The 24,762-nt window shown below is 35.5% G+C and overlaps 2 protein-coding genes, 1 long non-coding RNA gene and 1 pseudogene across 13 annotated transcripts; 3 read left to right on the top strand and 1 right to left on the bottom strand.

Moving 5' to 3' along the window:
* Positions 1–1,519: 1,519 nt before the first annotated feature.
* LOC111314911 (receptor protein-tyrosine kinase CEPR1-like) lies at positions 1,520–5,355 on the top strand. The gene is made up of 2 exons (XM_022916527.2): positions 1,520–4,289; positions 4,685–5,355. The coding sequence occupies exons 1-2, from the start codon at positions 1,571–1,573 to the stop codon at positions 5,056–5,058; spliced, it is 3,093 nt and encodes a 1,030-aa protein (XP_022772262.2). The 5' UTR covers positions 1,520–1,570; the 3' UTR covers positions 5,059–5,355.
* A 2,091-nt stretch (positions 5,356–7,446) lies between these two features.
* Positions 7,447–9,868, top strand: LOC149513054 (uncharacterized). Its single transcript, XR_016330755.1, has 3 exons — positions 7,447–8,695; positions 8,868–8,952; positions 9,525–9,868. It is a non-coding gene; the product is annotated as an uncharacterized LOC149513054 (long non-coding RNA).
* Positions 9,869–14,001: 4,133 nt separating this feature from the next.
* On the top strand, positions 14,002–14,742 carry LOC111315492 (uncharacterized; annotated as a pseudogene).
* A 44-nt stretch (positions 14,743–14,786) lies between these two features.
* LOC111315490 (uncharacterized) lies at positions 14,787–22,488 on the bottom strand. 11 transcript variants are annotated; one of them, XM_022917234.2, is made up of 17 exons: positions 22,456–22,488; positions 22,188–22,268; positions 21,357–21,737; positions 21,189–21,274; positions 20,511–20,665; positions 20,022–20,086; positions 19,665–19,859; positions 19,400–19,457; positions 18,574–18,819; positions 18,326–18,462; positions 17,235–17,424; positions 17,044–17,103; positions 16,712–16,966; positions 16,172–16,430; positions 15,884–16,089; positions 15,683–15,733; positions 14,787–15,496 (listed from the first exon to the last, which is right to left on the bottom strand). In XM_022917234.2, the coding sequence occupies exons 3-17, from the start codon at positions 21,530–21,532 to the stop codon at positions 15,206–15,208; spliced, it is 2,430 nt and encodes an 809-aa protein (XP_022772969.2). In that variant the 5' UTR covers positions 21,533–21,737; positions 22,188–22,268; positions 22,456–22,488; the 3' UTR covers positions 14,787–15,205. The 11 variants fall into 11 exon arrangements, with proteins under 11 accessions (XP_022772969.2, XP_022772975.2, XP_022772973.2 ...); XM_022917240.2 differs by having other exon boundaries at positions 18,628–18,819; XM_022917238.2 differs by having other exon boundaries at positions 19,400–19,454.
* Positions 22,489–24,762: the final 2,274 nt, after the last annotated feature.

Below are 24,762 nucleotides of genomic sequence, written 5' to 3'. Positions count from 1 at the left end.
TTAGGTTTTGTTAACAAAGATTATCTTTCATAAAATTTTTTGTTAGCCGTTATTTTCATCTTGTGAAGTGATATTTGGCCTGTTTAGCCTTCCATAACAATGGTTCCTGGAGGTTATAATTTGGCTAATAGGAAAAAAAAAAGGGTTAAAAAGGACAAAAAAGATCTAGCGTCGTTCTTATACCATTTCCCAGCATTTCCTTTTTCTTTTGAATTCTTTCATTCGCATTTTTCATGAAATATTGACATGCAAATGGAAGCTTTACTTGAAATTCTTTGGTACTTTAACTTAATCCTATCCAGAAAAGTTTCAGTAATGGTGGTCCCCTGACAAAGCAAAAACTGCATTTTTTTACACTTTCTGTACCCCAATTAACTCTAATAAATATCACTTAAACAATTAATATTTCCAACATGGTCCCGGCTGAATAATGCAAATTCCCCAACAAGATTATATAATAGAATATATTATTCCCCAACTTATCCAACCTTTATCCTGGAAAGGAATTTTCTAATGCACTGTGGCTTTTACCAGGAGGAAGAAACAATAGGGAAATGAGTAAAATATAAAATATTTAGATACACGTGGTGGAAAGTTTGAGTCCAAACTTGGATGCCAAGAGTCCAAACGAACACTGCTAAATGATTCTTGGTGTGGTTTTCTTCATGTACAAACCTGGATAATCTGGTTGGTGAAAATTGGCACTCAACCATGGTACAGTTGATGAGTTTAGTGCAATTAAGATACGAAGTGTACTTGTTTGAAAGCTAGCGTTGGTTCAGAGAAGAAAATGAGGTTGCTTGACCAATTGGATATGCGTCAACTTGTGTCATAGTTAGGTCAGAAACCAAAAAGAACCAGGGATACATGAAAACAGTCGAGATCATTTTATTCATCGGAATTCAGTTGTATCATGAGGTGGAAGTCTACAAGTAAATGAAGAAAGTACAGCTAGAACATACACAAGGTATTGGAGGAAAAACCAGATTCAAATGCAAGTCCAGTTCAGATAATGCTGCTGATGACGAATCCTGATCAGCTTAGTTTCAAACATATTTTGTGGTTGTCCTGTTTGTTGGCTCTCTCTCTCTCTCTCTCTCTCTCTATATATATATATATATATATATATCTCACACGTGAGAGCAAATACCTGTTGTGCCATGAAATGAAACTATGACATTTAGCATTATCTTCCGCAAGCAAACAGCAAATATATAAGACCCCATAAAATAATTTGTGTTTGTATATTAGTGCACCGCGTACAGCATAGGCGAATAGTAATATCTGTCATGTAATGCCTGAAATGCGTTTGCTTTTGATTGCATAAAATACATCAGAAACATTGTACACATGGTATGCTTAAACAAAATTAGTATATTGATACAAGTGACAATATTGGTGACATACCTCCAGCTTGTAGAACTTTGGGCTCTGGCCATCCAAGAGAAAGCAGGACTGATCACATCAAGAGAGTCCTGATCGAGAGGACATGCGATTGCAGATTATTCTAACATCTAATCTGTATAAAGTAATAACATTGATGTTATTCCTCTACATGAGTTAGTGGGGTATGAACATAGAAAAAAGCCTCTTTATGCAAAAGATATGCACAACACAGACCTCTTTCCATCTCTCTCAGTACTACAGCGAGAACCTGCTTTTTTTTCATCATCGAGGCTTATTACTGGTGCACTCAAAGATCCCCACAATCAGCTCATTTATATACTCTCTTCTCCACCTTCTTCTCTGCAACAACCTCCTTAACAACCACCTCTTTTTTTCCTTTTATTCTTCAAGTTGTATCTTTCCTTTCTATGAAATGGCACCAAAAGCTATATTTCTCGTTCTAGTGTTGCTTAGTTTTGTGCTTTATTCTTCTCTAGCTATAAGACATGATCAGACGCAGTTCTTCAACCTATTGAAAACCTCTCTATCAGGAAAGGCCTTGTCTGATTGGGATGTGAATGGAGAGAAAACTTATTGCAATTTCACAGGAGTTAGCTGCAACGATCAAGGGTATGTTGAAACTATTAACTTCTCAGGCTGGTCACTCTCCGGTAATTTTCCAGATGATGTGTGTTCTTATCTACCAGAGTTGCGTGTTCTTGATATCAGCCGCAACAATCTCCATGGCAATTTTCTCAACGGCATTGTTAACTGCTCTCTCTTGGAAAAGTTCAATATGAGTTCTATATACCTAGGAGCAGCACTTCCGGATTTCTCAAAAATGACATCTTTACGTGTACTTGACTTGTCATACAACCTCTTTACAGGTCACTTCCCCATGTCATTAATCAATCTTACCAATCTTGAGGTGCTCTACTTCAATGAAAATGGTGAATTAAACTTATGGCAACTTCCGGAGAACATTTCCAGGCTCAGAAAGCTTAGAGTTATGATCTTCACGACTTGCATGTTGTATGGTCGGATCCCAGCATCAATAGGAAACATGTCATCGCTTGTTGATCTTGAATTGAGTGGAAATTTTCTTTCAGGTCAGATTCCCAAGGAGCTTGGGTTGCTAAAAAACTTGCAGCAGCTTGAGCTATACTACAACCAGCATTTATCCGGCACAATACCTGAGGAACTGGGGAATCTGACAGAGCTCATTGACTTGGACATGTCAGTCAATCGGTTGAGCGGAAGCATTCCAGTGTCTATATGTCAACTTCCTAAACTTCGAGTCCTGCAGCTTTACAACAACAGTCTTATAGGAGAAATCCCAGGTGTACTTGCAGACTCAACAACTTTGACCATGCTCTCACTCTATGGAAATTTCCTATCGGGACAACTTCCACAAAATCTGGGCCATTCATCACCTATGATTGTTCTGGACCTGTCAGAGAACGATATATCAGGTCCATTGCCAACAGAGGTTTGTCGAGGAGGTAAACTGCTGTACTTGCTTCTCTTAGATAACAAGTTTTCTGGAAAGTTACCTGATAGTTATGCAAACTGCAAGTCTCTTTTACGGTTTCGAGTTAGTAATAATTATTTGGAGGGCTCAATACCAGAAGGAGTTCTAGGTCTCCCTCATGCTTCAATCATTGACTTGGCTGACAATAATTTTACGGGTCCTTTTCCAAATTCAATTGGAAATGCTAGGAACTTATCCGAGCTGTTCATGCAGAACAATAAGATATCAGGTGTTCTACCTCCTGAAATCTCTCGAGGTATCAATCTGGTGAAGATTGATCTCAGTAACAATCTCCTATCTGGTTCAATACCTTCAGAAATCGGAGATCTAAAGAATCTAAATTTACTGCTGTTGCAAGGTAACAAGCTCAGTTCTTCTATCCCCAGCTCACTTTCTTTGCTGAAATCTCTCAATGTTCTCGATCTTTCCAACAATCTCTTGACTGGGAATATCCCAGAGAGTCTCAGTGAACTGTTGCCTAACTCCATCAACTTTTCAAACAATGAGCTTTCTGGCACAATTCCTCTCTCATTGATTAAAGGGGGGTTGGTGGAAAGTTTTTCAGGCAATCCAGGTCTTTGTGTTCCAGTCCATGTTCAAAATTTCCCCATTTGTCCACACACTTACAACAAAAAGAAGCTAAATTCTATGTGGGCAATCATAATTTCGGTCATTGTCATTACTATTGCAGCTCTCCTGTTTCTGAAACGTCGTTTTAGTAAACAAAGAGCTGTAATGGAACATAATGAGACCTTGTCTTCTTCATTCCGTTCATATGATATGAAGAGCTTCCATAGAATATGTTTTGACCAACATGAGATCCTTGAAGCAATGGTTGATAAGAACATTGTGGGCCATGGAGGATCTGGCACAGTGTATAGAATTGAATTGCAAAGTGGAGAGGTTGTCGCAGTGAAGAAGCTGTGGAGTAGAACAGCAAAAGATTCTGCTTCAGAAGACCAGTTGATTCTGGACAAAGGCTTGAAGACTGAGGTTGAGACTCTTGGAAGCATTAGGCATAAAAACATAGTCAAGCTATATAGCTACTTCTCAAACTTCAATTTTAGCCTGTTGGTTTACGAGTACATGGCGAATGGAAACCTTTGGGATGCTCTTCATGTAGGATGGCTCCATCTGGATTGGCCAACTCGACATCAAATTGCACTTGGGGTGGCACAGGGCTTAGCATACCTTCACCATGATCTGTTGCCACCTATTATTCACAGAGACATTAAGTCAACCAACATCCTACTCGATGTCAATTACCAACCCAAAGTTGCAGATTTTGGAATAGCCAAGGTTTTGCAAGCTAGAGGAGGAAAAGATTCTACCACTACCGTCATAGCAGGCACCTATGGTTATTTGGCCCCTGGTAATATTCTGATTCAACTTGATTTCAATTAAGATATTTTCATTACTACACAAACACTCTTCTTTATAGCTTTTTTCTGTTTTCACTTTGAATTTAGGTTTTGATTACGTTACTGCTCTTTGTTAGGACCAATATGAGTTGTATATGACAGTTTAGGTCTGTAGTTTAATGTATATTAGTCCTAAATTATCATATTAATTTCCTTACTATAGGGTTGCTGCTAATAAATTATCCGGTAAAGAACCTATATATTAATAATCATCAAGGATCACAGTAAATAATCATATACATAATAGAAAACACATAAGCTATCATGTTCATCGTGTTAATTCATATAAATCTAGTTTTTTGTTTAATCAAAACTTTTAACTAAATTTAATTGATGCCTTTGACAGAATATGCATATTCAAATAAAGCAACAACCAAGTGTGATGTCTATAGTTTTGGAGTGGTGTTGATGGAACTAATAACTGGGAAGAAACCAGTGGAGGCAGATTTTGGAGAGAATAAGAATATTGTATATTGGGTTTCAACACAGCCGGATACAAAGGAAGGGGCTATGGAGGTCTTAGACAAACAGCTGTCGAGGTCATTTAGGGATGAGATGATTCAGGTTCTCAGAATTGCAATGCGTTGTACATGCAGGAATCCATCTCAACGTCCAACAATGAATGAGGTTGTTCAGCTGCTAATTGAGGCAGACCCTTGCCGATTAGACTCTTGCATGTTGTCAAGTAAGACCAAAGAAGCATCAAATGTCACAAAATAATTAAAGAACCAATCAGAAGCATGCATCAGATCAGTGTTATATGATGGAGTTTTAGGTGAAGTAAAATAGCTTCTATAGGACAGTAGCGTCTCCTAAAATAGTGAGAGACCAATCATAGCTTCCATAGCTTCTCTTTGTTTTCTTAAATTTTGCTGATAAATGGCTTGTAGATTCTCCCCCTCTCATTTTTCTTTTTTATTTTGTTTTTAGCTCTTGTCAGAACCTAAGGAATTTAATCGCTATAACTGCTTTATGGTAACGCACAGCATCTATATGAAATCATTGCTCTCTTCTTTATCCTTGGTTTTTCACTTTCATGAGAGTGATCTAGAAAAGAGAACACTTCAAAGGAAAAGGCACAATGTGAAGGGTGGGAAGATATTATTTGTAAGAGTTTTTTTTTTTTTTTTGCACTGAGGTGGGGTTCCTGATTCTGATTATAAAAATGGAGGCATGATTCCCATGGTCAGGTCCACTTCATCCAACCTATCCATTGAGAGAAGATGAACTAGCTTGATTGATTGAGAAGCATCTTTGCCTCTACATGTAAGTTAAGGACAGACAAGAAACCAGAAGCCCTTATATATATAAATATATATATATATATATATATATATATTTACTCTTTCCTGTTTCAGATGCCTCTTTAATTTCATTTTCCTCGCAAGCTTGCATTATATGGTTGAAGTACAAGGCATAAAGGATTCAAGGGCTCCAAGCTTGTTTCACTGTAAATAGTGAGCCATGGAAATCCAATCACAAGTTGGATCACCCTTTATTTATCAAAGGTATTTTGAGGGAGAAACGGGATTCCTCCATTTGTATAAGAAAGTTCATCTAAATATTTTAATGACAAGTTTTCAACTGCTAGAAAGCTTTAGATTCAAGTTTCAACAAATAATAAATCATCAATATTCTCTCAGAAAGAAAAAAGAAATTGTTTTTATTCTTGTATAACATGCATCAATCCATTTGCCTAAAGAAAAATAAGGGTTCTTGTCTTTAGTTTGAAAATCACTTTCTAAAAATTCATGAATGTTGTGATTCAGGCTGGCATATCCCAATAGATAATCATACCTCTACATTCAAAGCAGAAGATCTAACTTCTGAAGTACAAATTATCCCTCCACACAAACAAAATCAGCTAAAGAAACATCATGAAAGTAATAGTAAACTGCTATGATAACTAGATCATGTTCTAGACATCATTAAGTTATTTGCATCAATGAACACAAACAAGAGTGTGCATATACTAGGCAATTGAGTTTGGGTTGTCTCAACTTTGTGAGTGGTTTGGGGGTCCCCAAAAGGAGAATATTGAGATTCATTGGAGAAAAATATTTTCTTTTGGGCATGGTGGAGAGTCCATATAAAAAAGTGGAAAGCTATCATGAATTATGATCGATGGAATTGTTCTCACCAAAAAGACAGGTATCAAAGCAAGCTTAATTGGTCATTCCAATAAAAAGGAAGCAAAGCTTGGCCATGATATAAGAAACTGCTTTCCAGGACTGGGATGTTCTGTCCTTAAGTACGGTACAGGAAGCAAAAGACAAACGCCAGCCACAGAAAACAGTACATATTCATTCATATCAATGGCCATTGAAGTCAAAACTACATGAATTCTTCCCAAAAGAATAGCAGCCGTAGGAGACAATGCCTGTTTTCACAATGATGGATTGCTGAGCTGAGTTGCCACTCTGCCTGAAATGATAGAGTAGCATTAGTAAATTGGTAAATGTGGACTAAAAATTTGACAGAAGGAAAAGAAAAAAAAAGGGTAGATGATGATGAAAATGACTGATTGCAATTTGCAAAACAAAAAAGCCACTAATTATATATAGAAAACTTGATGTGCTAGTTGTGTAATGTGATCCATGGTGTAGAAATGGTGGCTCAGCCCTGTTGAAGTGGCTTACGAGGGCTGCCACTTTACAATGTTTTCCATGAAAAAAAAAAAAGATAAAGATTGACATAATGACATTTACATTAAATGAATGTATGTATACTATGATTCACTTATAAAACTTAAAAAAAAATTATCACTTATAACATTTTTAAAATATTTAATTAAATCTTTATTTCATAAAATTTTAAAAATTATTCTTGCTAAATTAATTTAAAATATTTTATAAATAAAAATAGAATAAAAAGTCAATAAACAAATAAAATAAATAGATTGAAATTTATGCTAAATGGGTCAACTCTCCTCTTTTAAAAGCTTTGGGCTTGTAACATTGGGCCAGCACAAATTTAACCCAATTAAAGGTCATATTTGGGCTGATCCGACCCGCTTCTTTTTTTTTAAATTTTCCCCTTTTCTTACAAACTACGTAGTTTAAGAAAGGAATATAAATTCCATTTTTTTTTCTTTTCTTCACAGCTGCTCCTCCCCTCTCTTTTCTTTTTTTCCTCGGCCTTCCCTTCTTCCACCGCCGACCACCGCCCGCAACCCCTCCTCTTCCCCTCTCTCTCTTTGCTATCTTTCGACCTATTTGTTTTCTTCGGAGACTTTTTTCTCACAAAAACACCAAAAACCGAAACTGCTTCTCCCCCCCTCCCCAATTCGTATATCTCTTTTTCGTTTTGATTTATTTAGTTTCTTGGAGTTTCACCGTTTGAATCTTAGATCTAGGATTTTCTTTATTGGTTTTTCCATGGGTTGTGCTGCTGCTGGATTTTATGTTTTTTTTATGTGTTTTTAAGTGAAAAAACGATTTTAAAATGTATGTTTATATTTTTTCGGATTTTTTTGTGAAAATTGTAAGATGAAAATTACGTCTTTTTCGATTCTTTTGTTGTTTTTCTAAACTCTTGCTGAAATTTTCGGATAAAAAATTAATTATTCGATTTGTTTTTTGAGATTCAGTTTTTTTTTTTTTTTTTTTCTAACCGGATTCTTGTGGATAAACTCCCATCTTTTTTTTTTTATCTGAGACTTCACTAGAGTTGGCCCAAGAAAAAAAAAAAACCCATGAAAGTTGAACTATCCTTTTTCCCACATTGAATAAAAGAGTTTATGGGCCACGTCCAAAACCACAGCCAGTTAAAAAAAATAAGAAAAGGAGATATATATAGAAATGAAATAATTAAAATCTCCTAATTAATACAAAATTTGAAGGTAAAAAGCTTGGGCACACAGGGAATTCATTTGTCGGATTAAATGCTTCCATCCTTTTCGAAGCCTTAAACCGTTGGGAATTGGGATATATCTAGAAAAAGTAGCGTGTCCTTTTTGGTTGATCGGGGAAGGCATCCATCCCCGCTTCTGATGGGAAAAGAAAGGAGAAAAGAAAATATCAGTGACGTTAAAGCACAACAGCTTTTCCTATCCTTTTCCTTCGCCTTTCTTCCACTCCTCTCTTTCTCTTTCAATCAGGGCGGCTACCTCACCACTCACTGCCCAACAATTACTTCACCTTTTTTTTTTTTTTTTTAATTTCACACTTAAATTAAACTCCTCTTATCTCATCTGCTTCCACTTTCCCATCCATTGTTTCTTCGTGTTGTTTTTGCATTAGTTTTGGTGACAAAAATATTTTTTTTTCTGACAGATAGCCTTTTCATGTCCCAGCTAGGCTTAACGCTCGAGACAAATCTAAATACAGACCAATCTGCACCTTTGGACAACTATTCTGTAAGGGATCTTTGATGGCCCCCACACGTTTTTCCTACTTTTACTACTCAATGATGCATTCCATGGCTAGTAATAGTTTCTATTACTTTTTTGGCCCCTCTTTGTAGAAAAATGAAAATAAAGACATACAGGGGCACAAAGTTTCATCACTGCTTTTAATTTGTTTTTGCAGATGCAACGTAAATGAAGGTCAGGAAGACAATAAGTTAAAGGCCGAATAGACCTAATTTTTCTGTAACCCTATAAAGAATAATAGGGTATGGCTTCTATTCTTTTTTCAACACAAAATACTAACATCTGAAAAAAGGAGAGGAAAATGACCTGAACATCCAAAGCTCGATCTGAAAAAGATATCACATCATAATAATTTGGTGATTTTCTATTGCATTATTATCATTTTTTATTAGCTTTGCCAACAAAAACTGATGCTTACCGACAAGTTCAAGGGCATACAAAACAGTGGATTATAATTCTGACCTGAGATTTTTGAAACACTAGGTTTTTAAGTCTTCTGTTCCCTTGCATTTGAAGAATTCAGTCCTTTCTTTATTTATGTCTGTTTGCCAGCCAGTGCAGGAAGCTGATTATTATTAGGCCACAGTTGCAGGCTTGCAGCCGGTGTTTTAAATTCCTACACTCTTCAAAATTAATGCCTTTTAATTTGGCTTTCTAAGTCTAAATGTTTAAGACAATAGTAGTGTAATAAAAGTGGAAAAAACAAAAACCTCAAGCCCGGTAAGAACACAAAAGAGTAGTATTACTATAGTATTGAAAAATGGGAATTGATTTTTGGCTGAAGGGTTGATGCCAAATTGCCAATTCTATGCAGGATTGGAGATGCAACTCTACTGGCCGTCGGATGTAAATACAAAAAACAGAGGAGCAGTTTTGGTCAAAACAAATGGCGACAAAAAGATCTTACGTCAGTTTGAAGTGAAAAAACAACAGCTGCTGCTGCCTTGCCCTGTGCCCTCTGCCCTGTGCCTGCTCTGCGAGGGGCTGTGACTCACTGATGCTTGGCTTCGCTCATGTTTATCACCATCATCCCCCTTACGCCCCGGACACTGCACGCGTCATCCGCAGGCACCAATCAACCCCTGTAGCTTAGCATTTCTTCACATTTTTCATTTTTTGTTCTTTTTTCATGAATTTTATAAAAATGGGTTTCGAAGATTTTTCTTGTTTTTTTTTATGAAAAATGGTTAATATTACATAAGAAAGAGAAAAAAAAAAAGATTGAGAGACAAAACGGTGAGTCCTACTAGAAGAGGAACAAAGATAAAGTTGAAAATGGCATTTCACCGACCTCTTTTTTTTTATGTCCGTTGAAATTCCCATTTTAGACATGAACGCCCCTCTATTTTCCTTCCTATTATCTTCCTCTTCCTTTCTCTCTTAAAAACAAAAACCAGACAACCTCAAAGAGACGAAAGAGCTGTTTCTTTTCCCTCGGAGGCTTGACTTACACCCAACAGCAGAACTTTTAACCTGTTACCGTAATGGCTGATGAGAGCTTCAATGATGAAGCTACCCTTGGTCTTCAAAAGATACCCTCTCTACAGACCTTTGTAAATCGAAGGTCATTTTCGTGCATTCACAGATGAGAGAGAGTACAATGTAGCTCTGTTTCTCCCTGTGTAAAACGACTCCTTTCCCTTATTGCGTGCAAAAAGGCAGACAGGATGGAGCCAGGCAAATATAAATATAATTATAAATATTTTTATATACAGTTTCTTTCTTGCTTAAGGAAAATCTCACCCCTTTTTTAGTGTTTTTTTTTGGGTTTTTTCTCTTTTTTTTCTAACGAGATTTTAGAGGTGGAGGAGCATACGGTTCATCATCAATCATGGATATTCATTATCATACATTGAAATGCAGAGGAAGAAGACGGTGGGATTGAGAAGCATTTTTCATGATATTGTTATTATTATTATTTTCACATGTATGTGAAATCTTACTTTGTTTTAATGTATTTAATGGCCATGATGGTGATGATGTATGGTTTTCCCAATTTTCCATAGATTGACTTTGCTTCTATAAATATAGAGATATAGTTGCTCTATTTCTGATTATGCTCACATTTTATTTTGTTTTTCAGTTCTATTTCATGCATTTTATATTTTATTTTTCAATATTTACTTGCTAGATGAAATATATGGGAAATGTAGGTGATTACGATATGCTTTTGTGGATATTTAGTGAGGAAAAATGTTTAAGGGTCTTCGAAATGCAGAAGCCACTTGAGGATGGAATGATTCCATTTTGCCTTTGATGGCATTTAGAAACTTTTTTTTGTATCTTTTAGTTTCATTGCTGCATTTGACTTCATTCTATCAGTATTTCATTGGTCCATGACTCCATGGAAAACCATTTACAGAAGAATTTTTTTTGGCCGGGGGGGCGGGGGGACTGGAAGGGAATCATTTCATTTATATGTGGTCCATGCATGTAATAGGCCAGTATTTTTAACCATTTCTTTTGCTCTTTGATATGAATACTATTTGGTATGTCTTCATGTTGGATTCTTTATTAGCGATTACTTTGTTTAATTCTGAGGTTTAGATATACTATTTTGACTGACTTTTATGTGGTTATTTTATGTTATGCATTATTGAGATTTGAAATTTGAGTGCTTTCCTTGTGGTTTTACATTGCAATATGATTTGATAAGTGATAACAATGGTGAAGCGGGCGTCCCAGCTCCCGTCACATTTTATTTCTTTTCACCTTTCTATACTCTTATATAATAGATTCCTGAGGTTTTTGGTCAAGAAAAGTTTAAGAGATATGCAAGTTCAAATTCGTTCTAATGCATGTTAGCATCTTAAGAAAATAATGCTGAGATAAGATTTGGATTGGTTGATTTCTGCAAATGATATGAGTGAATATTATCAATATTCTCAAGTTGTGTATGCTTTCATATTTGGCTATGCTTGTTATATTGAATCAAACATTGCATTTGCAGCTCTGTATGCTGTATGTCATTGGTTTGAATACCATCTCTTACTTTCAAACTGTGCAACATGCATGTTCTTGGACGTTTGGATATGAAACCAACTTACCTAGGCTTCCTGAAAATCCTGAGAAAAAGTCAATACATTGCAATAACTGAATGTTTTCCTTGTTCATGATTCAATTTTTTTTTAGATATGTCTGTACTATGGGTTGGAACTCTTTCCAAACTACTGTATTCTTATACAAACATGTGCAACAATGCTTCATTAGAGCAATTTCTCTCGCTGGCTTAGACGAAGATCTAATGACAAAAAACCATGTTTGCAGATGGAGGAAAGTTTGATTAAATTTGTGTCCTTATGCAACTTTATGTTAAATCATGATTGCAATTGTTTCTTACTAATCAAAAGACGTGTGTATGTTTCCTGTCTAACTAATCAAAGTAAAGCTACAGTAGTTCCCATTGAAAAATCCCCTTTCCATTGTAATTATTAACTCAATATACGTTTGCCTTTGTCCTTTCTATAATGAATATCTTCTGTTTGCTCATTACACGATGGTTCCCTGAGTTATGTTGAGATAAGAATTAAGACATACTGGTGCATGTACCTTTCTATATCTCCGCATCTAACCACCTATGGGTTAATCTGTGTGCCAAACATGGTAGCATCCAAACTTGTAATTCTTTCACTTTGAGAAGTAATTTGCTCCTATAGTATTTTATTGGTTTCAACTTCTGCTGATATTGTTTCTTTTGCAGCTTTCAGTTGCATGACCATGTCTAGGGACTAGGGTTCTCATTTCTGTGGCATATTAGGCACATGCATTTTGATAGGGAGTTAGATTTCAAACTGGATGAAGTTGGAAGTTATGAAGTATTATGCTTAAGTATCTTTTTGCCGATTCTGTATGTTCACAGTTTGATACCACAGTATATTTTCCCGATGCAATTACTGGTGATTACTTTGTCAATTACAAGCCAATTCTACTTCTTTCCTTGTTTTATATCCAGCTTGAAATCATAATGGATTTTTTCTCATGTAGTTTGCACTGATATCATTCTTGTAGAATTAAACCTCAGTTAAATGTGCCTAAGTGGCTTTTTGCTGGAAGTATGATATCCTGCTATATCAAGTCTAAGTCCAAGTGCACCGATGTGATTCTGTAGTCTGTAGATCCCCCACTCCTGGGACTTTGTCAAAACTTCTTTTCCCATCTTTTGATCATCTTTGCCAAGTTTAGTTACTGCTATACCATCAAATGATGCCTAGTTTTATCCTTAAAATTTTTCCCTGGGGAAGTTTATACTGTTTAAGTTCCTATACTCTGATTACTTTCAGCAACATGGCATTTTTTTTTTCTACCGACTGTTATCATTTTCATTCATACATCAATTCAGTCTTGACATGTTTGGAGTCTTTGTAATGCCATGCGTATTGTCTTGAAGCTTAGTTTTGTAGCTTGTTATTCAAATGCATAGCTTTCCACCATTAATGATAATGTAGTTTCACGCTCAGAAAGTGTGTCAGCCATAACACATGTAATTAGGATGTGTGTGCCGGATTAGATGCTTAGCTTTTGGCCAGTTGGATAACATTTTCATATGTAGGACATATATGTCCTTTGGAGAAGGTGGCAAAAAACTTTGAAGAAATGATGTTGTCTGTCGTTTGTTTATGGAGTGACCTTGGCCTGCCTTCTGTATAGGGACCAAATTGAAATTGTCAGAAAACTGTATGTGACATATGAGCAGTCAAATTATTGGGGCTGATCGTATCCCTCTACCTACATTCTCTCGAAGCCAAAGATTATATAATTACTGTAACTGCCCGCAATGGAGGACCGTTCTCTCGCATCTTTGCTTCAACTCCTATATGATTTATCCAATGGTATGGTTTAATGTACTAACATAATATGTCAAAATCAATATAAAAAATAATGAAAATATTTGAATTTAAATTAATTTAATTTTAAAATTTAATAATTTGAATTGATATGAATTTCATGATTCAAATTTATTTATCAGAGTATAATCTAAATGATTTAAATTTTCTTTCATCCCAAATAACCCTAAGTGCAGCTCAATTGTCACCTCTAGTTAGATAATTTGATAGGGAAGACATCCTAATGGGCCAAATGGGTTCAAAGCCATTAGCCAATTGCGTCAGATATGGCCAAATGGGCCCATGGAAGAAACGTAAAATCCATTCTCACCCACCGACTCACCACTATTCGCCCGTTTCTATAGTTGCATTTACGACAATCTGATATCCAAATGACAAAAACACTCTTCTCCTGAACGATATCCATCTCACAAAAATCCACCCACTTGTGCAATTTCAACAAGTCCCGAGCCCTCTTTCCTTATTCCAAAATCAAGAATCAAATTAGATTAAGCATGGTTAATTAAAGGTGGTTAGAGAAAGCCACGCTGGCATCATTAACCAGAGTTAACTAACCCTTGTACATGGCTTGCTGCCACCCACTATACTAACCCATGATGGAAAGTACATGGCTTTGCTGCCTTGGGCTGATGTACCGAGGTGACGTGCCCAAAGATGTGTATGTAGCTGTGGCTACCATCAAGACCAAGCGCACAATCCAATGGTCCTACTGGATTTAAGCGTGGTATCAACTACCAGCCGCCGACTGTTGTTCCAGGAGGAGACCTTGCCAAGGTGCAGATGGCTTTATGCATGATCTCCAACTCAACGAGTGTTGCACAAGCGTTTCCTCGCGTCGACCACAAATTTGATCTCATGCCTGCCAAGCGTGCCTTCGTGCACTGGTATGTTGGTGAGGGCATGGAGAAAGGAAAGTTATCAGAGGCTTGCCAGGATCTTGTCGCGCTTTAAAAAGATTACGAGGAAGTAGGAGCGGAGTCTGCTGAAGGAGATTAAGGGGATGAGTGATGAGGGAAGGAGTACCCTTATATGCTTGCTACTATGATTTTTTTTTTCTTGTTGCTTTGGATGTATGACAGCAGATTTGGTGGTTGAATCTCATAAAACTTTTTTTGTGAGATTATCTAGGTTCTCATCATATTGAAATGTCTTGGAGTTTTTATGCATCGAAACAGTACTTGTTATTCATTAGTAGAAAACCAGCTGTAGAGGCGAATATGTCAGCAGAAATATTGACAAAAATAGAAGATTCATACCAAGCTAAACATATAGCTCTGCACTGACGGAAACCACCGAGTCACAAAATCAAGAATCTAACCCACTGCTGGATTTACAGTGCTAATTTTATAGACAATATCTACCGCAAAACGCTTGGCCATTCTACCTCGCAATTATATAAATATGCTGAGCCAACTACACTGATGTAAGGGGAAAAAAATTCCAGCGACCCAAAAAATTTACAGCGGCTAACCATCTCAATGCATCTAACCACCTGTCCAATGTGCGAGAAAGTGGCTGCCAATGTTTCTCTTCTAGGATGCTCGAAAACTAGAAACAGAGACCACAGGCTCAGCAAATAGAAATCGGTGATCTGGATGGATACGAGGTTTGAGACGGTGAACAAACAGAAATCACGGACTCCCATAATAATTTATTGAAATAGATGTGGAAATGACCACATTATGAACCGAGCAAAAATATCCGACTCCAAAAACTCAATATGAGCAGCTCGTCCAATGAATGTGTTTAAATTCTTGCCATAAGAGGATGTATTAAAGTTGACATCACAACGGATAAACACCCGATTCTCAGTAGTAGGAGCCCGTATCTGGTCCAAGCAGTCATTCAACATCTCCAAAAATGCTTTCCCCTTTTTGGAGTAGTCCATTGATGCTGCGCGGCATGACTCAATTCTGGCAGAATGATATGGAACATAACCATCCTGAGAGACATTCATCAGTCAATCACCTTACTTACAGGTAGAAGGGAAAATATGTATAACATCTAAAACTTTCAATTATACAGTTATTATATTGTCAGTTGAACCATTCAGTTTTCGTCAAACTCACAAACAGCCTGATGATTGTAACAAGTTCAAGAAAAATAATCCGCAAGAGACATGGAATACCTGGGGTGAAGAAAGGAGGATTACGTGCTTGAAATTATCCAGAGTTTTTTGCTGAAAGAAGGAAAAATCCCTCTCAGAACTTCACTTTAAAAACAATCATATTTTTCTAACATATGTCTAGAGCAAAATTCTCAATCAAGACAATAGGGGGTAATGAAAAAGAAGAATACCAAACTCAAACCACAAGTTTGTTCTCAATACCTTACAAAGTTTGTAGAAGAAAGTTTTACGGATATCAGGGTCATCTGTGAAAGTGAGCTGATGAATGCATTGTGTCCCCTTGAGCTTCTTCAAAAGCCACAGCCCAGAATTGAATAAAGAATTTGAACTGTATAGATATCCCAAGTGTGGACCAGATAGAGACACGTATGTATGGAGGTATCTCAGGTAAGGCTCCATAACATTCTCTGGAGAAAGAAACGCACATATCTAGCTGACACTTCAAAATAGTAAAGAGTGGGAAACACAACTTTAGACAAGATCATCTACCTGCTAATGCTGTTCTTATTATGATGTTTCCAATAGAGTGCCCAACAAAACTAAGTTTGATATCTCTTAAGCGTCCAGATCTTGAAGCTTTATCCATTTTCTTTTTAACAAAAGAAATCACTTCATGCGCTAGCCTTAGTCCCATTTCTCTGAAATCTCCAGATGTTTTCTCTTCATTTACCTCTGACATAAGAAACTCTATCTTGGAATCTATCAAAAGCCATTGGTTCCGAACAAGCCGCAAATCCAGATGATGCCCCTATTATATTCAAGTTGGGATTAGACATATTAATTCACTTTCCAATCTGCCTCTCATACAAAAATGCTGAACCTAACAAGGAAAAGACAGAATAAGCTTTGCATACTGAACTGATAGGTAGAAACCCATATCTTCTATTTAGAGAAGTCATAATTATATGTGCCATTCGAGGTGCATAAAAATTACTTCAGGTGTTTATTGAAACATGCTCACAGTCAAATGATTCGTTGAGAATAGACAAACTACAACCACAGACACTAGTGTGGTAGAGCAATACTTGCCTGAAACCCATGCACAAAGACAACAATCTTCAAGTCACGCCCATTTTCTGCAGCACTTGTACTTGACAGCTTTTTCCCAGCTTCAGAACTAAGAACAGTGCGTGAGGTAGCTGAACCCATTATGTCCAAATTCCTCAAGTATGAGTTATCACTAAAAGTACGACGAGGTGCATTCATAACACGTTCTATAATTACAATAGGAATTCCTGAAGGATCTCCAAATATTTGCATGTCTTGGATTGATCGATTGTTAATCTGTGTGCAAACAATCCTTGCTGGTAAACTAATGTACATGGAAATAAGGACAACAAGCATTAAATACAAGAACTTACCCTCATTTGTGCAATACTTCGCCGATGAAGCTCAGCCCGCATAGCTGCTATCTGCGCAGGCTGCATTATAAAAGATCAATTTTCTAAAATAAGAAACTAACAAGTGAAAAAAAAACTATTGTTGCTAATCACTGAATAATGTAAGCCAAGAGCAACATATTTACACAATGAAAACATAAATTAGTATTTACATCATCAGTTAACTTCCACAAACTTGAACCCCTCTTATGCACAAAACGGTGTGAAGACTCATCAAAACCGCCATTTATATAATGATGAGGCATTTCAACCTTAGAGTACACCATCCATATGGACCATTCAGCCCTTCGATCCTTAGCCCAACCATCACGAAGGAATTCCAATATCTGTGTTTTATTATCCCTGGAATGAAAAGCAATTTCAACACCTAAAATAAACACATATATTGAGAAAGCTACATTAAGGGCCTCGACTCATCTTTTCTGTTGATTATTAGTTACTCATAAGGATGAAACCATTAATAAAGTCCTAATAAATGGAGGTCCAAGCAAATATTTAAAGGCAAAATAAAATGAATGACATTGTTTCCTTAGGTTATCCAGAAAAATTACTTTGAGTTTAACCATACCTCAATACACTGCATCCTTAATTATCAAGTTGATAATCCCAACAACATCACAGGGTCACAATAAACACCCTGATGCTTCATATTGCTTGAGATATGTCAAGGCACGGCATCAAACAGATCACATCCCCCAAAATATTCAACAACATAAGCACTCAAAAAACAGTTCAAGCATAACATGCCCATGTGCAAGTCAACCAGGAATATCAAACGTCCATAAAAAGAATTAGCTTTGAGATAAATTACAATTCCAGGGGACCTCTGAATTCATTAATATAAGAAAATCCTTCTTTCAATTTCAACTTGAAGGCTTTTCAAAAGAATCTATCACCGTTACAACTGTTTTTTTTTTCATACAAGGGAGAACACTACAGTTCAAACCTAAGACTTCTACCAAAACACTACCCCACCCTTACCATGTGAGCTGAACCCGACTGGCAACGTTTTAATTGCTCTACTACTACTACTGCATGGAATTTAAAATATTCAGTATTTCAGACATAAAAGTGTAACAAATTGAAAGTTACAAAACATAGGAGGCTAAAAGTAATTTATTAAGATGATATAAAAGACTTAAGTGTTAATGAGAGGGATACTGAGCATAACAACCCTACAATATTGGGGAGAAAATATCCGCTAACTATAGCAACAACTGGAAGCAAAAATGCATAAGCTAACCTGTGGAAATTCAGAAAAGTGTTCCATAAATATAACACTTGATCACCCGATAGATTAAAAATTTTAATTACATCATCCTTGGATAAGTTCTGGAGCAACAATCTATCGCTTCGATAATCTAATCTGTCATTTACTCTCTGTTAAAGAAAGTAAGGTATTATAATTTTAATCTAAAATAAAAAAGTATAAAACCATAAAAAGGAAAAGTAGGAATAAGAGAACGCTGCTGGATAAAACAAAGCAAGGACCTCAAGACCATTTTGTGGCTTGCCTTGTCCTGAAACTTCAGCAGCAGCAGTAACCTGATTTGCTTGCAGAAAGGAATCAAATAACTTTATATTGTTCATTGTCGATGTAAATTCAGTCAAATCAATGGCTTGGTTAATAGCATTGCCAAGTTTTTGTAGCTCTACAAGCAGCATGTCACGAGCATCTAGCAATGCCTTAACAAGCATGACCTGTTTCAGGTCAGTAGAAGCCACTTGATCCAGTGCCTGGTCAATCACATAATTGAACTATCAATACATAAAATATTGATTATCCAGGATAACATGGAGCCATATTAAAGAAATAAAATGCATTTCCACTGTTGCTCAAGTAAATCCTCAAGAAATTCTAATGATTTTATCCCCCAAAATAAAAAATTTTATTAAACCCATAAAACTTAAAATTAAGACTCAAAAAAGTCAATAACAAACTTTCTTATCTTAAATAATCAAGCCTCATGATATTCATAAATCCAATCACTGTATTACACCCACAATATCCACCAATTCAATGAATAAACTAACCCCCACAATAAACACTTAATTTTTTTATTATTATTTTAATTAACTTTATGACATAAATTTTGGTCTCATGTGATGCATAGGCCTTGCACACTAGATTCTGAAACTATTTTGTAGCCATAAAACATTTATATGTGCTATATTCGCCATGCCACATCCTTTTTTTGCCACTAGTGCCGCCAAAAGTGTATTGAATGTATAGCCAAAATCAAGCAGATGCACAAATAGACAAAGCTGCGATTAGGGATGGGTTATTCTATACAAATATTCAATGTTTAGAACAAACCTGAGTAGATCCATCGATACTTTCAGCAGCAACATCATCAGTGATAGCGTAAGGACTGCTGAAATAATTCAAAAGGTCAAGTTACTTCAACATATCAACAGAGCTCAATTTACTTTATAAATGAAACCACACCTCTCCCTTTATCTCATTTTCATTAAGAACCATTGCCAAGCCCCACCCGAAAAGAAGGTTCAAAAGGGGAGATGAAAGGAATATCACAGTTGAGAAGGTTAGCCATTGTTGTTCTAGAATCTGTGTGACAAACCTGGGTACCTTCTCTGAGGCCTTGCGAGAACCAGCTTTTAGCAGACTGATATGAACACTTACATCCACAAGAACAGCATGAAATGCATCAAAATAAACAGGGCAATACGAATGCAGTCCTAAAAGAGCTTTAGAAGGGATCCGGAATTCATGAATCGCAGCAGGGCAACCATCTGGAGAAGCCTGAAACTCAGAACTGAATGCAGTGCATTCCGAACGATTATGGGCTCTTTTTACTTGAAAAAAAGAAAATAATGAGAGAAATAAAACACGCATGCACATACCCGCACACAAGGAATACAAGTACAACTTTAAATTTATTCGAACCATCATATGAAAGCAGGACTTCTCAACTTACTCATTCTCCAATACAGGAGCATACAGTAGCTCAAACTTCAAAATGACAGCTGATGAGGGAGGACCCTGTCAGATAGTGCTACATCAGCACCATAATAAGATATAAAAGGTATTGACCTTTAATGACTTGACAATACCAAACCAATCAAAGTAGGAAAGATTCTATGCATGTCCATTTTGAATACCAAAATCAAATGAAAAGAAAATACTGGTGAAAGTCATAACTTTCAGGAAAACCTAATTTCATTTCTATTTTCAGATGATTGCAGTAGAGATTTTAGCATCTACTAGCATAAAAAGAGCAAAGCATTCAAACCTCTCATAGACTAACATTAAGTGATATATTTACTAATGAATACGTGAATTCAATGGTACTGGAGGATAGAGCCGTTTAAGTTCTGGCAATGTATGTGGTTTACTCTTCAGCTAAAAGGAGTTCTTTTATGCGTGTGCAAATATGTGCAAAGAGAAAAAAAGAGAGATCGCCAACCTCATTTTCAATAAGAGGTAGATCAAATGCAACCATGACAGATAAAAGAACATCCTGTCTTGCATATTTGATTCGAAAAGGCTGTGTTGCAAAGCTGCTGTCTGAATCATCGATCCTCCATACTCCATATCCGTCATCTGAACCAAGATTTGGAGCTGCAACATTTTTTCTAGTCTTATTAAGAAAAAAATGCTGCTTGAAAAGACTATGGCATTAAACTTTGAGAGTATAGTATATAAACTCATTCAATAAGTAGGAGAAAACACCAAATAATTCCTAATATATTCACTATCGAACATGACAAAAACAATGGTCGAATTTTAGTTAAGTATATAAAGGACATTAAATTTGTTAGCTTCAACTACATCAAAATATTTTGATCAATCAATCGACTAATGTAGCATATTCTTCTATCAGCAGTGGCACTTCCCAATTTTGCAAACTGCAAGGTTTCTGTTTAGATCTCTAGGGGGACCAGTTTCAACACAAAATGCCAGAATGTAGCTACGTTTCAAAATTTTAAAAGTTAATAATATAATATTTTGACTAGAATAACAAATAACAAATTTCCTTTACTTGATTTGTAACCTTAAGACAATTATTACATTTTTAGAAATGAACAGAGGCAATGGATAATGAGCATTAGAAGAAAAGGCCACTATAATTTCAACAAATTACCTTCATATTGCATGACTCTCGCAGGCATTCCTACGGAAGCATGCTCATCATTGTCCCATCTCATAGTAATCTTAAGTTGATACCATCTAAGCACACAAGAAACATAAGAATGATGATATGCACAATTCAAAATAAACAGAAAATACCAAAAAATAAAAAGCCCTGTACCCTTGCTGGAAAAGATCCAGGTTATGAAACCTATGAATGTAAATTGCAATCTCCTGGCGAGTATCCAACATGACCACCGGCTGTACTTTAGCCGGGGGTGGCTTTGCATCTGGTAACCTCTTTGCTTGTCCTCCTTTATTATTCAAACCAATTAACCACCCAAGACGGCGTAACATATGTAATCAAGTATCCACAAATCTCGCATCCCTCTTTATTTTTCAGTCTGAAGTAACAATATCCAGCGTCCTCCTCAAAACCGCATTCATCAGACTCTCATAGAATCATCAAAGAACAAAGAAACTACACATAAAAGAAGACTCTAAAAGCTCTCTAAATGGTATGCGCTCTCTAATTCTCCTTGTTCAAAATAAATGCCAACAGCTGCTAAGAAGGAATTATAATAAACAAAATTTTAAAAATAATAATAATACTAATCAATCCAAAATTAGCAAGAGCATAGTTTTTTCAGCACTTCAAAGTAGAATTAAAAAATGATAACGCTAATAAAACACTTAATTACTTTGCATTAAAGGCAGCTATTTTATAACAACATTGCTGTTCAAACCTAGGTAATTATATATATATATATATATATATATATATATACAAAAAGAATAGAAAAAAAAAGAAGACATTTTCAGATTATTAACGGTATGGAACTAGGTTTTTTCATAATTAAATTATGAAGTTAATATACACCTCAAAAAATAAAACAAAATTAACCAAAAAGGGCATGAAATTGATGATTAAATTAAGATAAATGAAAATAATGAAAAAAAAAACCAATTTGAGGGAAAAAATGTACGAGAAAGAAACAGAAGAAGAACAAACCTGGGCTTGGATCTGCATTTTTTTTCTTTTTGTGCAACCAAAAAACCGAAGCTAGGGTTTGCAGCTTTTTTGGTGTTATAGCTACAAAAAAAAAAAGATTATTAAATTAAAAAATGGAAATTAATTATAGACATATCGTGGAATACTGTGATTGTATCTTTGTTTCCTGCGTTAAAAAAATAATAATAAATTTTTTAGTGGTTTCTGTTGGTAAAATTTAACTCCGATGTCCTGTTTTAGCGTGTTGTTTTGGAGTTGAAGTAAATACCTTCGAGGCTGTCTTGTTTTTTCGCCAAAATCTGTCGAACCAGAGCGGACAACCATTATTAATTCGGCCCTCGCCCGTCAAACTTCGGTCTTGGTTCGAGTCTTCCCTTCGTCTAGTTACCCGCGCCTTCTCAACTTATGAGTTATGATGCTTAGGCCCAAAGATGTGAACTTTTTCTTTACAAGAAAGTTGAAACTTGTAAATAACTGGATTAAATTAACTTTTAGGGATTTTTTTTTAATTATTGAATTATTTGGATTAAATTTTATGTTCAGATTTCACGATTTATTATTTATTTATTTATCATAACTTCAATTATTGGCAAAAAACATCTTAATTAGAATTATAATTTTTTTTTGCACAAAAATTTATCTTATCTTATAATTTTAGAATTGTATTTAAATGAATTATTAGTATTTGGACAATCTTAACAACTAGTAATCTTAAATTTAAACTTGATGTATTCATCAAGTGACCTAAGTTTTTATTCGTTAAATAAATAAATGTAGAGTAATAATATTTAAGATTTTTGTTGGGTTTGTTCAAAACAAACCGACCTAAGTTTTTGCAACATTTATGACATAAATATGTTCATGGGTTACGTGGATCGTAAAGCCTGCAAGTCTAGCTCATATTGGTTAGATACAACTCTTACATCTAACCAAGATCTTTAATCTTGGAAATTTATAGGTTAAAATTTTAATATTTTAATAATAAATTTAATAGCTAATTGAATCTAAATTTAACTTTTGAAAATGTTAATAAATGTAGAGTATATTGTTGTTTTTAGTCAAAAGAGAAGGGAGGAAATCAAGGCATTAAATTTGGTGATGATTGAAGGAAAGGCCATAAAACAAAGGCTAGTCCAAGAAAAAATTTATGAGACAAAAAACGAAAGATTATTATTAGAGTCACATGAATTTATGTAACAACCTAGGGAACATTTCGAAGGTATTATTGTCAAAAAAGTATGACTGCCCATTTTGGACCAATATTGGCTAAGGCTCTAGGGTGGGTCCAATCTCAAACTTTGTTAGTTGAAACTTAAAAAAATACATAATGATAATAATGCAGGGGCAATAGCGGTCCGCTATGGGAATTTCTCTCTGTAGCCTCTGCGGGGGGGAAAGTTCACCAAAAAAAGTGCCTGACTTATAACTCTCAATTATTCAAATTCTGGGCTGGGGTTTATTTTGAAAAATGGTGGGCTCAAAGGCATTACAGCTCTGAGAATGGAGGCCATTCTTTTTTGTCCCCATGGACCCTTTGTGAAGATGCCATGGGCCTGGCACTGGTAGGTGTGCTCTAGAAAAACACTATGCTTTTTTTTTTCTCATTTGTAACATGTGCATCTCCGTGATTGTCAGCTTCACGTTTAAAACAGAATTTTTGTTACCAGGTTAGGTTATGGTATTAGCTCAGTGTTATACTTTAATGATAGTAACAATTTCTGACTACTACATCATCAAAAATTATATATAATTATTCAATCAATCACGTCATCATTCTTGAAGTATAAAAAGTGAGGTTAAATCAAATAAGTATTGTATTCACAACACAATTCTATATGTTCTCTAAGTATTTTTTGTTCTCTTACATTTCTTTTTTTTTTTTGTATTTTATTGATTCAAGGATTGAAATGCGTTATGGTTCTTAATCACTAATAAGTTTTTTAACCATGTCACCAAAAGTTACATCAATATTAAAATACCTAGCATTCAGAAAGAATTTTTCAGATTGGTCTAAAATTAGGTTCGAACTGATTGGCACAAACTCTCTTGAAGAATCATATAAATAACATAAAAAAAAAAAGACAGATGCCAATGGGATCCAGGATCATACCTAGAAGCAGAAGCATCCAACTTAAATGAGATGTAATAAAATAATTTAGGCACAACCCATGCTAAAAAAAAAAAAAAGGAAAACGAAGCAAAAGCATCTTAATAATTGGGTTTCATCTTATTCCCAGACTAATAAAATTTATAGTACAATATCATTTCGAACTTGTCATCCAAATTCAAGTGAATGATTATAAGCATAAAGATTCTTAATCGATAGTGTTCAGTCTTAACGATCCTGACATGTGAATTTGTTCTTCTACATTCTCCTTTGTAAGGACAATGCATCAATCTTCAATTTTGGGGGATTAAAATGTCGATATTAATGAGCTTATGCAGAAGAACCATAAGGCTTTTGGCATCTTTCTCTTCCCTCATTATTCACATTCCCCCATCTAAAAGCAAAAGTTTAATTAACCACGCAAACTGAGAATGCTACTATGCATATCCAGGAAACAGCCTGTTTTAC

The sequence above is a fragment of the Durio zibethinus genome, chromosome 20 (genome assembly GCF_047325235.1).
Source record: "Durio zibethinus cultivar Kanyao isolate XHJ-2024 chromosome 20, ASM4732523v1, whole genome shotgun sequence".
Taxonomy (NCBI): Eukaryota; Viridiplantae; Streptophyta; class Magnoliopsida; order Malvales; family Malvaceae; genus Durio; species Durio zibethinus.
This window is presented reverse-complemented; position numbering and strand designations above follow the sequence as displayed.

Excerpts from the sequence above, each read along its gene's own strand:
- LOC111314911 (XM_022916527.2), top strand. The coding sequence starts at position 1,571 with ATGAACATAGAAAAAAGCCTCTTTATGCAAAAGATATGCACAACACAG. Across the intron at positions 4,290-4,684 it reads CTATGGTTATTTGGCCCCTG|AATATGCATATTCAAATAAA; the intron begins GTAATATTCTGA and ends TGCCTTTGACAG.
- LOC111315490 (XM_089749252.1), bottom strand. The coding sequence starts at position 21,532 with ATGTTACGCCGTCTTGGGTGGTTAATTGGTTTGAATAATAAAGGAGGA. Across the intron at positions 21,275-21,356 it reads CTGGATCTTTTCCAGCAAGG|ATGGTATCAACTTAAGATTA; the intron begins GTACAGGGCTTT and ends TTGTGTGCTTAG. Across the intron at positions 17,104-17,234 it reads TGTGGAAGTTAACTGATGAT|CCTGCGCAGATAGCAGCTAT; the intron begins GTAAATACTAAT and ends TTTATAATGCAG.